General features: G+C 17.7%; 1 protein-coding gene across 1 annotated transcript; it reads right to left on the bottom strand.

Annotated features, from left to right (window-relative positions):
* Window positions 1–13,398: 13,398 nt before the first annotated feature.
* On the bottom strand, window positions 13,399–14,669 carry GL218_06232 (Syntaxin-like protein psy1; the record flags this gene model as incomplete). The annotated part of the gene is made up of 4 exons (XM_033582937.1): window positions 13,399–13,598; window positions 13,659–14,429; window positions 14,486–14,574; window positions 14,656–14,669. The coding sequence occupies 4 exons, from the start codon at window positions 14,667–14,669 to the stop codon at window positions 13,399–13,401; spliced, it is 1,074 nt and encodes a 357-aa protein (XP_033434072.1).
* Between the last annotated feature and the right edge of the window lie 932 nt (window positions 14,670–15,601).

A 15,601-nucleotide genomic window follows, 5' to 3' on the forward strand; every position in this document is an offset into this window, starting at 1 on the left:
GGCATCGGCCTTATCAATATATCTTCTCGCATACCAAAGAACACTTTAAAGGATCTAATAGGTAATATGCTATCTCTTTTGAGGTTCCCCGTCGACAAACCTAAACATTTTGGAGGTTTCCGACAAGTTGAAAGAACAAGGGGGTCTACAACAAAAGTGCTTGATTGCTATGTAGATGATAATTTTAAGGGTGACTTTTATACTCTTTATTCAATGTTTCGCAAACATTCTATTAACCGCTGGTGTTTCCCTGCATAAAAAATCGAGTCTATCGGGTATTGTCGAAACTCATAAATGGTATGAAAGTCGAAGGTATCTCAAAGATGGAGCGGTCGCGGTTCGCGGCATGCGGCATGCAGCATGCTCTAGGTACATGCTCTAGGTACATGTACGTGCTGCCAGGATGTTAGGTCCTAACTTCACCCGGTATGGATCCGTTGCCACGAAACGTACAGGCCACACCTAACAAGGCAACCTAACCCACTAAATAATATAAATATAAATATAATCCCCAAAACCTTATATAATTATTCTAAATATTAATAAATATTATAAAATTTATTTAAATATTATTATTTTTTATAATAATAATATTATAAATTTTTATATTAATATATAAAAACGTATAAATAATTATTTTTATAAATAAAACGTTAATATATAAATAAAAATAAACGGTAAAAATTTACTATATTTATATTAACGTATTATTATTAACTAAAATATTTAAAAATAAAAAATAATTTAAAATTTAAAAAAATATAAAAACTATTATAAGATTTTTTATAAACTATAATAATATTATAATAAATATTTATAAACGTATAATAAAAATAGGCGGTAAAATAAATATAAAATTTAATAATATAAATAAAAATATAAAAAAAAAGTATATAATAATAATAAATATATTATATAAAATATAAAAATATATATAATTATTAAATAATGTTTTCTAGTAAATATAATAAAATTTTTTATTAATAAAAATATTATTATTATTATTATTATTATTAATAATACTATTTTAAAAATTTATAATAAACTTAAATACCAAAAATTTTAATGTTATTAAATTAAATATATTTAAATTGGTATTTAAAAATTTAATAAATAAATAAAAATTATTAAATGGTAAAATTAATTTTTACCAAATAAATATATATAATATTATATATAATATTTAAAAATATAAGGTAAAATTAATATAATTAAAAGTAATTTTTAAAACCAAAAATAAAATATTTATAAAATATAAAGTAAAAAATAAAATTATTTTATTATTTAACTTAAAACTAATATAAACAAATAATTATATATTTAATAAATTAAATAAAATATAAAACCAATTAAAAATAGCCTTAATATTATATAAATTATAACTAATATAAATATTAATAAAATTATTAAAAGATTTTTAATAAATTATAATATAAATAAAAAATATATAATTTAATTAAATTATATTTATAAAAGTTATATTGTAAATTTTAATTAATTATTATATATTATATAATAATATTATTAAATTAAAATAAAAATTTAATTAATTTTATATAATATATTTATAAAATTTTTTACTATTTACCAATAAATAATAAAAGTATATATTAAATATATAAAATATTAATTAATATATTACAAATATATATATTTAAAATTTAAATATTATATTAAAATTATATAAAAATGTAAAATATATAAAAGTTAATAAAAAAAGTAATAAAATAAATAAGTATTATAATATAAATAATAATAAAAAATAAAATATTTAATATTTTAAAAATAATTATATAATTTTAAGATAAAATAATATTATTTTATAATTTAAAAATAAATAAAATTATATTTAATAATTTTAAAAAAATAAAAATTAAATAAAAAAATATATTATAAATAATATTAAAAATTTTATAAAAAATAATAATAATTAATCTTAAATTTAATAATTAATAAGTTTATATAATAAAAAAATAAAATTATATAATTAAATTATTAAATAATAAATATTTTAATTGTAATAAAAAAAATTATTAAGTTAAAAATTATAATAAAAAATTATAATAATTATATAATATATTATTTAACGGTAAAAAAGTTATTTTTAAAGGAATTTTTTATAAAAATAATAAAAATTTTAAAAAAAAAATTAAAAACGTTATAAAAAAATAAAAAAATAATAAAAATAATAAAAAAATTTATTTTATTAAAGATAATAATAATAATAATAATAATAAAAATAATAACGTATTAAATAAATAAATTTTAAATAATAATAATTTAAATTAAATATTATAAAATATTATAGAAAATATAATAAATTATTATTAAAATTAATAAAAAAATTACGTTTATTAAGTTAAAATAAATAAAAATAATAAACTATTATTATATAAAAATAAATTTATTTAAAAAAATTATAGAAAAAATTATAATTTATTTAAAATATAAATATATAATAATAAAGATTTTATAATTTTTTTTAATTACGGTTATAAAATATATTATATATTAAAATTATTAGTTAAAAGTATAATTAAATATCTATTATAAAAATTGTTAACAATGATAGGAATTAAAAGAATTAAATTATAAATTAAAAAAAATATTATAATTTATGTAAAATTTAAAATATTAAATAATTATAATAATATTTTTATTATTATTATAAAAATAGTTTTTAATAAAACGTTTTTTAAAAATTTTATATTAAAATAAAATATTTTTTATAAATAAGAAGTTTAATGTAAAAAATTTTTATTTAATAAAATATTATATTTAAAAAGATTTATTAATAAGTTTATTTTTAAATTAATAAAAGATTTTATAATTAATTAAGTAATAAAAATAATAAAAGAAATAGTTTATAATATAATTAATATATTAAAAATATAATAATATAAAGAAATATTAATTAATAATTTAAAAATTAATAAATATTTAATTTTATATAAATAAAATTTTTTTAAATTATTTAATATTAAGAAAAAATAAAAAAATATAAAGTTAAATATAAAATATGAAATAGATATAAAAAATAGTTTTTTAGTTAAATTATTATTTAAATAATATAGTTTTTATTAAAAATAAATGTTATAAGATTTTATAAAAGTTTATAAAAGTATAATTATATAAAAAAATAAAAATTTATAGGATATATTTTTATTATTAATATTTAAAAAGGTATTAAATTAAATAATAAAATTTAATAAAAATAATTTTAATATTATATGGCGTTTTTATTATAATTATAAAAAATTAAATAAATGTATTAAAAAAAATATATATTTATTATTTAATATTTAAAATTAAATTTAATAAATAGTAAGGTATAAATAATATATATTTATTAATTTAAAAAATAATTTTTAATAAATTAAAATTTAATAAAAAAATTGTGAAAAAATAGTTTTTATAATGCTATTTAAATTTTTCGAATAAAAAGTTATATTATTTAAATTTATTAATATATTGGTAACGTTTTAAATATTAATTAATAAAATTTTAAAGTTATTTTTTAAATAAATTGCGAAAATATTAAATAATATTTATTTATAAATAAATTTAAAAAAATAATTTTATAAATAAATTTAAATATTATTTATATAATTTATTAAATATAATATAATTGTTTACGTTATTAAAACTTAAATATTTATTAAAAGGGAATATTTTTAAGATTTATTATATTAAAAAATAAGATTAAAATAAATTTAATAAAAATAATAATAATTAAAAATAAATTAATATTGTTGGTAGGTATATACATAGAATGAAGTAAATAAATAAAGTAATAACTAGTGAAATAATAATTGATTAAAACAAGTATATTCATGATGTTTAAAGAAGAAAAATTATTTAAGAAAGCATGCCAAAGGCATGCTTTATTTATATATGTATGTATGCCCCTCCTTTAATATGTAGAAAATGTAACTTTTTTTTAGTTATTATATAATTATTATTTATTTTATTTTTTTTTTATAATTAATTAATTATAAAATTCTTTATTAATTAAGTAATTTATTTATTTGGTAATTTTTTTTTTTTATTTATTCCTTTAATTTTAGGTTAATTTAGTTATTTTTTATAAATATTTATATAACCTTATTTAATAACGCCTTTATTATTATATTAATAAGATTATATTAGCTATAAATTTAATAGATATTATTAATTTTTTAATTTTTATATAATTATTGTAAAGTTATAAAGTTAATTATTAATTTTTTTTTGTTGGTATTATTTATTTAAATAAAATATTAGTATAGTAAAAAAAAATCAATATATAGGATAAAAAAAATTTTAAAAAAATTTATTTGGTTTAAAATTATATTAATTATATTATAAATAATATAGCTTATATTAAATCTTTACATTATATTGTAAATTTTATTTATAAATACGTTACAAGTAATTCGTTTATATTTAGTAAATAACCAATAAATAATATTACTTGTAATATATATTTTATTATTATGATTTATAGGTTTCTTATTGTTAAATATAATAATATAGTTAATTTATAAATTTATATCTTAATTATTAATAAATAATCTATTTATAAAAACGTATAGTTATAAATTTTATAAATTTAGTTTAATAAAATTAAAGCTTTGATTTTTATGTTTTATTTGTTATTTAATTTTTATGTTTAATGTCTTTATTTTCTTTAGGTTAAGTTTTATATATTATATTGTTGTAAAATAATTAAATACGACTTTAAATTAGTAAATGGATATAATATATATACCTTTTATTTACTATTTTATAAAATATTTAATTATATTAAATATTTTCAAATCTAATATTTTCAATCTTTCGGCTTATCTTTTTTAAATGGTAATAATTGTTTTTTTATAAATCACAATCCGTAATTTATTAAAATTTTTAATTATTTTTACTTTTAGTATTTTTTGGGGTTTTACCTTAATATTTATTTTTATAAAAGCTTTATTTTTTTTGGTTATAAATTTTGCGGTATTAATATTTAATATATTATTTATTTAAAAATTTATAATTTTAAATAATTAATTGAAATTTATAATTAATAGGTATAGGTTAAAAACTAATAAAAATATATTTAATTTTTTTTAATAATGTTTAAAATAAATTTTAAATTAATACGTATTTAATTCCGTTAATTTATATAAAAATTTAACTATTTATAATAATATCCCCTTAAAATACTTTCTTTTTAATTTTAATGGTAAATATACGTAAATTATTTTTTATATAAAGGTCTTAAATTATATATATACTATAATAATATCCCAAATTATTACTTTTATATTTTATTGTTATAGTATAGGTATTAATGTAAATATTAAACATTAATTAATATGTTAAATTATAAATATATATATTATAATAAAATCTTTATTAAGATCTTTATATCCTTAAATTATAAGTTAGGATTTCTTATATAATATTAGTATATTTTTACTTTTTATTTTTTAAATTATATAGGATTTAAAAATAGTTATGTTTTAATAAATTATTTTATTATATATTTTAAGCTATAAAATATTATTAAAAAATAAAACGTTTAATTTTTTTATATTAAAAGCTTTATACGGCTTTTTTAAAATAATTATTTTTTTATTTAATCTTAATTTTAAAATAAGGACTTAATTAATTTTCTTTTTTATATTTAAATATATTACACTTATAAAGAATATATTTAAATTTTTATCAAAAATAATTTTATAATTGGTTAAATTAAATCCTAATAGCAGTAATAATAATTTAATTTTAAAATTTTCTTTTAATTATATATATGGTTTAATATATATATTATAAAACGTAGAAATTTCTCTTAAAATATTTAATATAATCGTTATATTTTTATTTATAATTGTAATAATTTTATATAACCTTTTTTATTTATCTTTTTTGCAATAAACTAATACATTACTACTAATAAATAATAATATAAGTAACATCTTTATTATATTAAATCTATTTTATATATTTAAAACGTTATAAATAATTTTCTATACCTTAATTTTCTTTACTTTAATTATAATTTTTTATATTACCTAAACCTTTTATAACTATAACAATATAAGAAACAAATTTATATTAATTTTAAAATAAATACCAAATATAAATAATATAAATATAAATCTATCAAAATTTACTATATTATTAACTACCTTTACTACTATTTATAAGTAATTTTTTTTTAATCTTTTTATTTTTTCGGATATGATTTTATACGTTTTTCAAATCAAGTTATAATATTTTTTGATCTTATTAATAGATTAATATATTTTAACAAATATTTAATTATAAACAATATCCGCAAAATAGGCTTCGTTACAGAATTTATTATTATTAAAATTAATGCCTATATTGTAGTTAACAATATTAAAAGGGTTAAAATAAATATTAATCTAATAATACTTTAATATTTTCTAAATTTTTTTAATAAAAATAAATTATATAAATTAAACCGTTTAAAAACTTATTATTATATCAATTACGTAAAAAACCAATTTTTTATTAAAGTATATAATATTAATAATTATTTCGTAATTAAAATTTATATTAGGATCTTTTAGCGTAAATCTAAAACGTTACAATACTTTACCTTTAATTTAATAATAATAATAAAATTTATTAATTTTTTTAAAATTTTTGGTATTTATTTCGTATCTTATTTTATTAAAAAAGTTATAAAATTTACTAACCAATAAATAATTAAAACGCGTATATAAACAATATAACTTCGCCTCGGTAAAAAAAATAACGTTGTTTAAGTAAAACCAAAGATATCCCCATTTCTATATAATTTTAATTATTACGCCATTTTTACCAATTAATTAATTAATAATATTATTAAAATAAATATTAAAACAATTTATATCTTTAATAAAAAAGAAGAATAAAGTATTAATTTTTATTATATAGAAATTTATTTTATTAAAAAAGGTATTAATAATTATAGTTTTTAATAACTCCAAAAATAAACCATTTCTAAAATATATTTGTACCTTACCAACGCGGTTAATATTTAATTTATACTAATTTTTTGGGTTCTTTGTTACAAAAGTTTTATACTATTTTTATCCTGCTATTAATACGTATATTACTTTTATATTTAGTATAATACCTTAAAATATATTTTTTGCGTATTAATTAAAAATAAATATAATATTAACGTTAATTTTATTACCTTACTCCTCGTAAATAAATAACTATAAATTAAATTAATATTAAAATAATTAATTATAAAAGTAAATTATAATTATATATTATTTACTAAATTCTTTTTTTTTTTTAATAAACTTATCGAAATTTTTAAAATTAAATTTATTAATATCTTTATATTTAACTAAAAAGATTAAGTAGTTTTTTTTTACCTAACCTTTATTCGTTTTTTATTATATTTTGATATTTTTATATTCTTTTTTTAAATATTTAATAAATCAACATTCCTCTTTCTTATATATCCAATAATAACATTTCTAATATTTAAACAATTTATAATAAAAATAATATTTTTCCTTTTTATTGTTGCAATAATATTTATAATTAATATAATATTATTTAATATTATACTCGTTATTATTACTATCTTTACTATTAATATTAATATTATATTACCGTATTCTTTTAAAATTCTTATAAATACTAATTAACATATAAAATTTACTTACTAATTTTTTAAATTATTATAATAAAATAAATAAAATATATTATAATTATAAAATATTACGATATACTTTATAAACAACTATAATAAATTATTATTTTTTTTTAAAATTTAACCCAAAAATACGTTAATATAATAATAATTTATTAAGTATAATTTCCAATACTTCCATATTTAACTTACCTTTATTTTATTCTTTAACCTTAATATTATAAAAAATTATAACTATCTAATTTTGGTAATATTATATTTTATTTTACTTTATATTAAAATATTATTTTATAACTAAATATATATCCGTAAAATATTAATATTAAAATACGTTATAAAAGAAATAAATTATTACTTTCCTTTTAAAAATAATTAAAAATACAGTATAAAATTAAATTTAATAAATTTCAATTATATAATATATATCCAAAAAAAAATAAAATTTATTTTTAAAAATATTATATACCTTACTTATATAGTTATTTTTATTATTCCAAACTTTTTTAAAATAGCCTATAATAATTGGAGGATATATTTTATTAGGGATTTATATTAGGGAAACGTTATAGTAAATTTAGCCCTATTAATTAACAATAAATATAAAAATTTATCTTAATAGGTTATTTACCAATATAAATAATGGAGTTGTTTAGGAGAAGAAATTATAACCTTTTATTAACTAATTTCTTCTACTTTATACACCGCCTAAAAAAATTGCTAATATTATATATAAACTATTTAATAATAGTTTAAGGGGTTTAGATCTATTTTTTAGGATTAATGGGTTAAATTATTCTTATATTAAACCAACTTTATACCTTAAATTATAACCTAAATTATACCTTTATTATCCTATATATTATTAAACATTAAGATTATTATTTAATAAAAAAAACCTTAAAGAAAATAAGGGAAGTTTTTATAAGATTGGAAAGGGAGGGGAAAAAACGTAAATACTTATTACTTAAAGATTATTTTAATTCCTTTACTAAAAATAAATTATTTATTATAAATAGCTCAATATTCTTTAAGATACTTGGACTTAAAGCTAAAGGAAAGTATGGTATAATAAAGGCAGTAATTGGTATAATAAAAATCTTGTTTATTAAGATTTTAATAAAATATTAAAAATCAATAAAAGATTAATAAAGAAAAAAGGAAAAAAAAAAAAAGGAAATTATATCTTTTATAAAAAAAATGACGCACGTTATTAACGTATAAGTAACAATCCAGTTAAAATAATATTTTAATTATAAACTTATCCAATATATAAAATTAAATACAACAATATCTCAAAATTATAAACTATTGCTAATTATTATGTTTATATTATAACATACATAAATACATATATATTTAAATAAATCATACCCCTTTCGATATTATACACTAAAACTTTCTATATTAATATAATTAACTACCTTTATTTTACTTCCTTTAACTTATTAAAATTCCACATTAATAATTTACTTATTAATACAAAATTAATAAAATATTTTACATAATTAACATTATACCTACCATAATAAATACCTTTTTATATTAATATATATTATAATACCAATCATAATTATTTTAATAATATAATAAAATTATTTACTATAAATCCTTTAAATTATTCTTTATATTCGTTTAATATTTTTTTAGATATATAAATATTTGCTATGTTTACATCGGTATTTTCGATATCTACTAATATAAATAATACCTAAATTATTTTCTACTTATAAATAACTATTTAAATATTAATAAACTACTATTTTACCGTTATATAATTAAATAATATTTCGAAGATTATATTTTAACCGAAAATATATTTCATTAATTTACATAATTTGTCCATATTTTCTTACTAAATTAAGTTATCGTTTATAAAATAAACCTACGCTTATACTAAACTTTTTACTTACATTTCTAAAACTATTATAAATATTACAAAGGATAATATTATAATAAATAATAAAATTAAATTACAATATAATAATAAAAACTTAAAAAGATTACGTAATAATATAAATTAATACTCCGTTATAAATAAAAAAAAATATCTTTTAATAAAAAATATAGTATTATTATCGCATATATTATTACAATAAAATTTTCCAAATTATTATTATAATAACTTTTTTAACTTTATTAATCTATATTACTAATTATTTAATAATATTAATTAATATTAATAAATACATACATAAAATAAAACAAATAAATAAAATAATAATTAATAAAATAACAATTAATTAAAATAAATATATTTATAATATTTAAAGAAGAAAAACTATCTAAAAAAGCATACCAAAAGCATGCCCTATTTATATATGTGTGTATGCCCTTCCTTTAATGCATGGGAAACGTGACTTTTCCTTAGTCATTATATAACCATCAAATATTATAAATAATAATGTAAATTAAAATTTTTATTAATATTATTAAATATTTTTAATATTTTATAAAAAATTATTTGAAAATATTAACTTTATTTATAATATTTATAAAAAAGTAAAAAAATGTATTTATAAAATTAAACGTAATAGTAAAAATAATTTAAAAATAAATTTATAAAATTATTATAATAATATTAATTATATAAAAATTTAATTAAAAATTATTAATAATATTAAAATTAAATGTTAATAAAAAATATATAAAAATAATTATTTTATAATTATATATATATAAAAACCGAAAAATTTTTTATTTAATAGTTTATTTTTTTAAAAAGTTAATAAATATATAAAAGTATTATTTAACGTAAAAAAAAAAATTATTAAAAATAATATTAAATAAAAAAAAAAAATATTATAATAATTATAAATTATAAATTATTAAAAATAATTAATATTAAAATTAAATAATTTATTAAAATTTTTTGTTTTTTTAATATTATTAAATATTATAATATTAAAATTATTTATTATTTAAATAAAATTAATATTTTTATTAATTATTTATTAAAATTATTTAAAGATTTAAATAATTTAAATTATTTAATATATAAATAAAATTTTAAATAAATAATTTAATATTTTTATAAATTAAATCGATTAAATTTTTAAATTATATACAAATATATAAAAATTAAAATAATTTTATTAATAATTATTAATAAAAAATAAATAAATAATTATTTTATTATTTATAAAAAATATTTATATAAGGTTATTAAATATAAAAAAGTATCTAAAAAACTATTATATACGGTAAGTAAAATTTAGGAAAACGCATGTACTTGTAAGTTTGCGCAAGCGTTTTCACGTATTTGCAAGCTTACACGGTAAAATCCGTTGAAAACATTTAAATATCTTGATAAATCTTAGTCAATTATTTTCTTTATCAACTTATCAATTTTTTATCATTTATTAAAAAATTATTTATTAATTATTTATGAATTATTTATTATTTATTTATTAATTATTTATTAATTTTTTATAATAATTTTTAAAAATTTAAACGTAAAAAATATCTTCGACGGATAAAACCGTAAATTTTTAAAAAATATTAAAATATAATAATTTGTTTATTTAACTATGTAAAATTTATTATAATTAAAATTATATTATAATTAAAATAATTTAAAAAAACGTATTAAAATAATATTAATATTTAAATATAATATTAACCGTATAATAAATTATTATTAAATATTTTATTTATTAATTAATAAAAAAATTAAATCTTTTATTATTTAATTTATAATTAATTTAATTTTCAATATTATTAATATAATAGGTAATCGATTATATATTAATAATTATATATATTTTATTAATAATTATAAAATATGTTATAAAATAAATAAAAATATATTTAATATAAATTATATTATTTATTAATTGTTAATTATTATTTATTTATATTGGTAATATATATAAATATTTTAAAAAGTAAATTAATAATAATATAAGATTATTTATAAGTGTAAACGTTATTTAATAAATTTAAAAAAAAATTTAATAATTAAATATTTTATATTATTACGGTTAAAAAAAAATAAAAAAGTTAAAAAAATTAACGGAAATATTAAAAAAATTATGTTACGTAAATATTAAATAAATTTTATAATTAACTTTTTAAATTTATTAAAAAAAACGTTAATTATTTATAATTATATTTTTAAATTAAAAAAATATAATAGTTTTTATTTAATATTTAATATATAACTTTTATAAAATTAATAATTGATTAAATATAATAAATATATATAAAAAAAAAAAAAAAAAAAAAAAAGGTTTTATTTATAAAATAGTTAATTATATAATATAAAGCATTTTTAATTTATAGTAATTTTAATAATAATAAGTTAATAAAAAATTAAATATAAATATATTTATAAAAAAAAAAAGTTTAATTAAAATATATATATTTAAAAATTAAATATTATATATAAAATAACGGATAATTAAATATAAATTTTATTATAATAACTTTTAAATTATTAATAATTATTATATTAATAATATATATAAAATTTAAAGTTTTAAAAATATAATATTATAAAATAAATATAATAATATTAATTTATTTTTTATTTATATTTAAAATAAATATTTAATTTGTAATATATAATATGTTAATAAAAAGTTATTAAAATAAAATAAATAATGTTTATAAAAAAAATTAAATTAAAATATGTTTAAAAAAAAAATATTATAATAATTAAAAATAATTATATAAAAAAAAAAAATAATGTAAATTTATTATTATAAAATGTATAAGCCATATTTAACGAAGTAATTTAATCTATTAAATAATATAAATATAAATATAATTTCCAAAATTTTATATAATTATTTTAGATATTAATAAATATTATAAAACTTATCTAAATATTATTATTTTTTATAATAATAATGTTACGAGTCCTTATGTCGATATATAAAGACGCATACCGGCAACTTTATTTTAATTGGGCCCAGAAATGGGTCTAATGTTTGAACCAAGGATGCATGTGAAAGGACGTCATGTGCTTAAATGAATATTCTAGTGGTACCTTAACAGAATCTACGGTTATATGCATAGGTATATCCAAGAACTACCCCCTGAGATATACCCCAAAATAAAGACAACACTTGACTCGATAGCCTTCATGTGCAGTACAAGAATACGTAGTAACATAATATGATAATAGCCAGTCTTCGTCTACGTAGTGCCCAGTGAAGTATGTCTTGTCACAGTAAACATCACTAATAATTACACAACATTATCACACTGACTATGCAAACAGCACGCAACACACTCAGCATCAATATAAGTCGCAGTCCAATGAAACAGTACTCAATAAAATTCTGCGTAGTGAGTCCAAACGCCGGGAAATGCGAGCAACTCCTCTTCTCCAAGCCTGCTTACAAAATAAGACTGAGTACACAAAGGACTATTTTGTTCCTAGGACCAGGTAGCCAGAAAGCTACCAGAGACAATCCGCCCCTTCTATCAGTAGGTCGCCAACCTTCGCTATCCGTCCATCGGAATCCAATATCGAGTCTGACTTCCAACTGACGAATCAAGCGGTTTGGCTTCAAATTACCACGCAAAAAGGTATCTGAGTTAAATATGTATAATGACGACGGAGAGGTATAATATACGAAGCGAACACGAAGGAGATTGCGTGCCAAAGTTCGTGAATAGTAGGTATGATAAGTAGTGGGGAATGAGCACATCTGCCAGCCCTATACCCCTACTTGTACTTTTAAGTATAGAGGCTGCGATGAAGCTCGATTATAGGGAAACTAATAATAAGTAGTAATCCTGTATTAGGCGCCTGGATGTTCCCCGCTAGCGATAAATGCCCTTGGATGGGCTCTTTCGCTAAGAAGTTGGGGAACAGCCACGTTTTCGAACCATGACCGTATGTTTGGTTGTATAATGTCGCGCTTGGTGGCCGTGTTTTTCGCCGCGTTTGTGACCGATACGTATACCGCGACGATGATGACGATAACGGCAATAATAGCAACTAGATCAGAACGTCAATTTCCCATACACATCATAAAAATAAGGGAGGGTAGACACATACCGACAATACCCAAGCAAATCCACTTCTTCTTTCGCGTCGCCCGAGCAGTATTGACAGCTACACCCACTTCTTGATTACCCTTGTCGAGATTTTCAACCACTTCTTCAGCCTTCTGCTCAATGTTGGCAATAGCAACTTCTTGTTGTATAATGAGCGTATCCATATCTTGGAACAGCTGCGCTAGTTCGATCATTTGCTGCTCGATCTTCTTTAATTGTGCATGGCGATCCTGCACAGCGCTCAGAACAGCTTGGGCTTGGCCACGACGGTTGCTCTGCATCAATGCTTGCTGGAAAACCTGACCACCAGTTTGATCCTCAACGGCAGCTCGCACCTCTTCCTCGTCGGCGTCGGGTCGTACGATACGGTATTGTCGTGCCATCTGTTCTTGGGTCTTCTTCCGGAACGCTGACTCGACACCCTGGTAGGCCCTAATCGCATCCTTTAATCGGCTGTCGACGCGACGAACTTGTTGAGCAAACTTCTGCTGGCTCTCAGGGTTACTCTTCAATTGTCGGACGCGGTCGGTGAGCGATCTATAATGGGCCATGGTCTCGGAGCTGAGGGCATCCAGTTGGCGATTGGTGTTGCTAGAAGCGGAGGCGTCGGCATCGTCGAGGGCTCTTTGTTGAAGCATCTTAAGTTGGTCAAGATTTCGGTCAATCATGTCGATTCCACGGTTGATTTCTGTGACCTCGCCCAGGATAGAGTTCGCATTTCCGCCTCCAAAACCACCTTGGTTTTGGGTGAGCGAAGCCATCTCGACATTTGCTATATTTCATTAGCGTGATTACATAGGGTGTCGCATATCGTATTTGAAAACATACAGCCATATTCATCTCCGTAGTCTGGTTGTCCATAGTTGTTATTGACGGCGCTGTTCCGCTCGTCAAAGGGGTTCTGCTGCCCACCGTATCTAGATTAATCAAAGTGTTAGTCGCTTAAACGTCGCTTTTATCGCAATTGTATTTTATGATTCGAAAAGGAGGTAACAAACCCGTACTGTGCCATAATGTTAGTGATTATTTATCTCAGAATACCAGTTCTGTGAAGTTTAAAAAGAAATAATGGAAATGAAATTGAAAACAATAAGTTTACAGAAGGGTAGGAGATGCGTGTGGTATTCTAAACTGGGTGGATCCATTGAAACACTCAAGGGGTAGATTTCTTACACTCATGGCGCTTCGGCGGCTTTGTCTGCTAGGGAGCAGACTCGACTAGGATAAATTGCTTTCAATATGGATCTCGTCGTTTATTCGCACTAATTCGAGAGGGCTATCAATATTCGGTTTCTCTAGCGTATGGAAAAGAGACGAAGGAAAGAATTTAAGTTTACGAAAAAAAGGAATCTCAATAATACTAACGGGAAAGAAAGATGGTTTTGACAGTTGGTTATTTGTTGTTGGAGACTGAAGCCAAGCTGACAAGCTGAAGCCAAAAAAAGGGTTTAGATGGAACTAGTCCAGGCAAGTGGAGTCCTAAAAGTGGTACTAATACTCTTTTAGGCAATATACAAGACCTATGCATCGTATCGCCTATCCCAGTAATAGACCCAATAGACCCAGTAACAGCTAGTGTACGCTACCTAGCTTGTCTCCTATAAATGATCCACCTCGAATATTATTGGCTCTGCGTCGTCTGAATCTCTAACATTGTATCAGATGCGAGAATCGCCTAACCAATTTTTACAGGCATGCGTAAATAGCTACGGCAGCTACACCCATGAGATTTATTATCAGACTAACCTCGATGCAGAATGCAAACTTAAACTGTTCAAAGTTGACCAGAGAATTCTCATCAACAGTAAGATTGGGTGGCAGGGTACATAATATTATTCTTAGCTGACATCCTAAGCATCCAGGTACTATGTTATGTAGCCTTAATCACCTAAGGGCAAGTCGGGTAAAGTGGCAGTGATCAACTTTACAATTTTCCATGTTTAA

The sequence above is a fragment of the Daldinia childiae genome (genome assembly GCF_008694065.1).
Source record: "Daldinia childiae strain JS-1345 chromosome Unknown Scaffold6, whole genome shotgun sequence".
Classification (NCBI taxonomy): Eukaryota; Fungi; Ascomycota; class Sordariomycetes; order Xylariales; family Hypoxylaceae; genus Daldinia; species Daldinia childiae.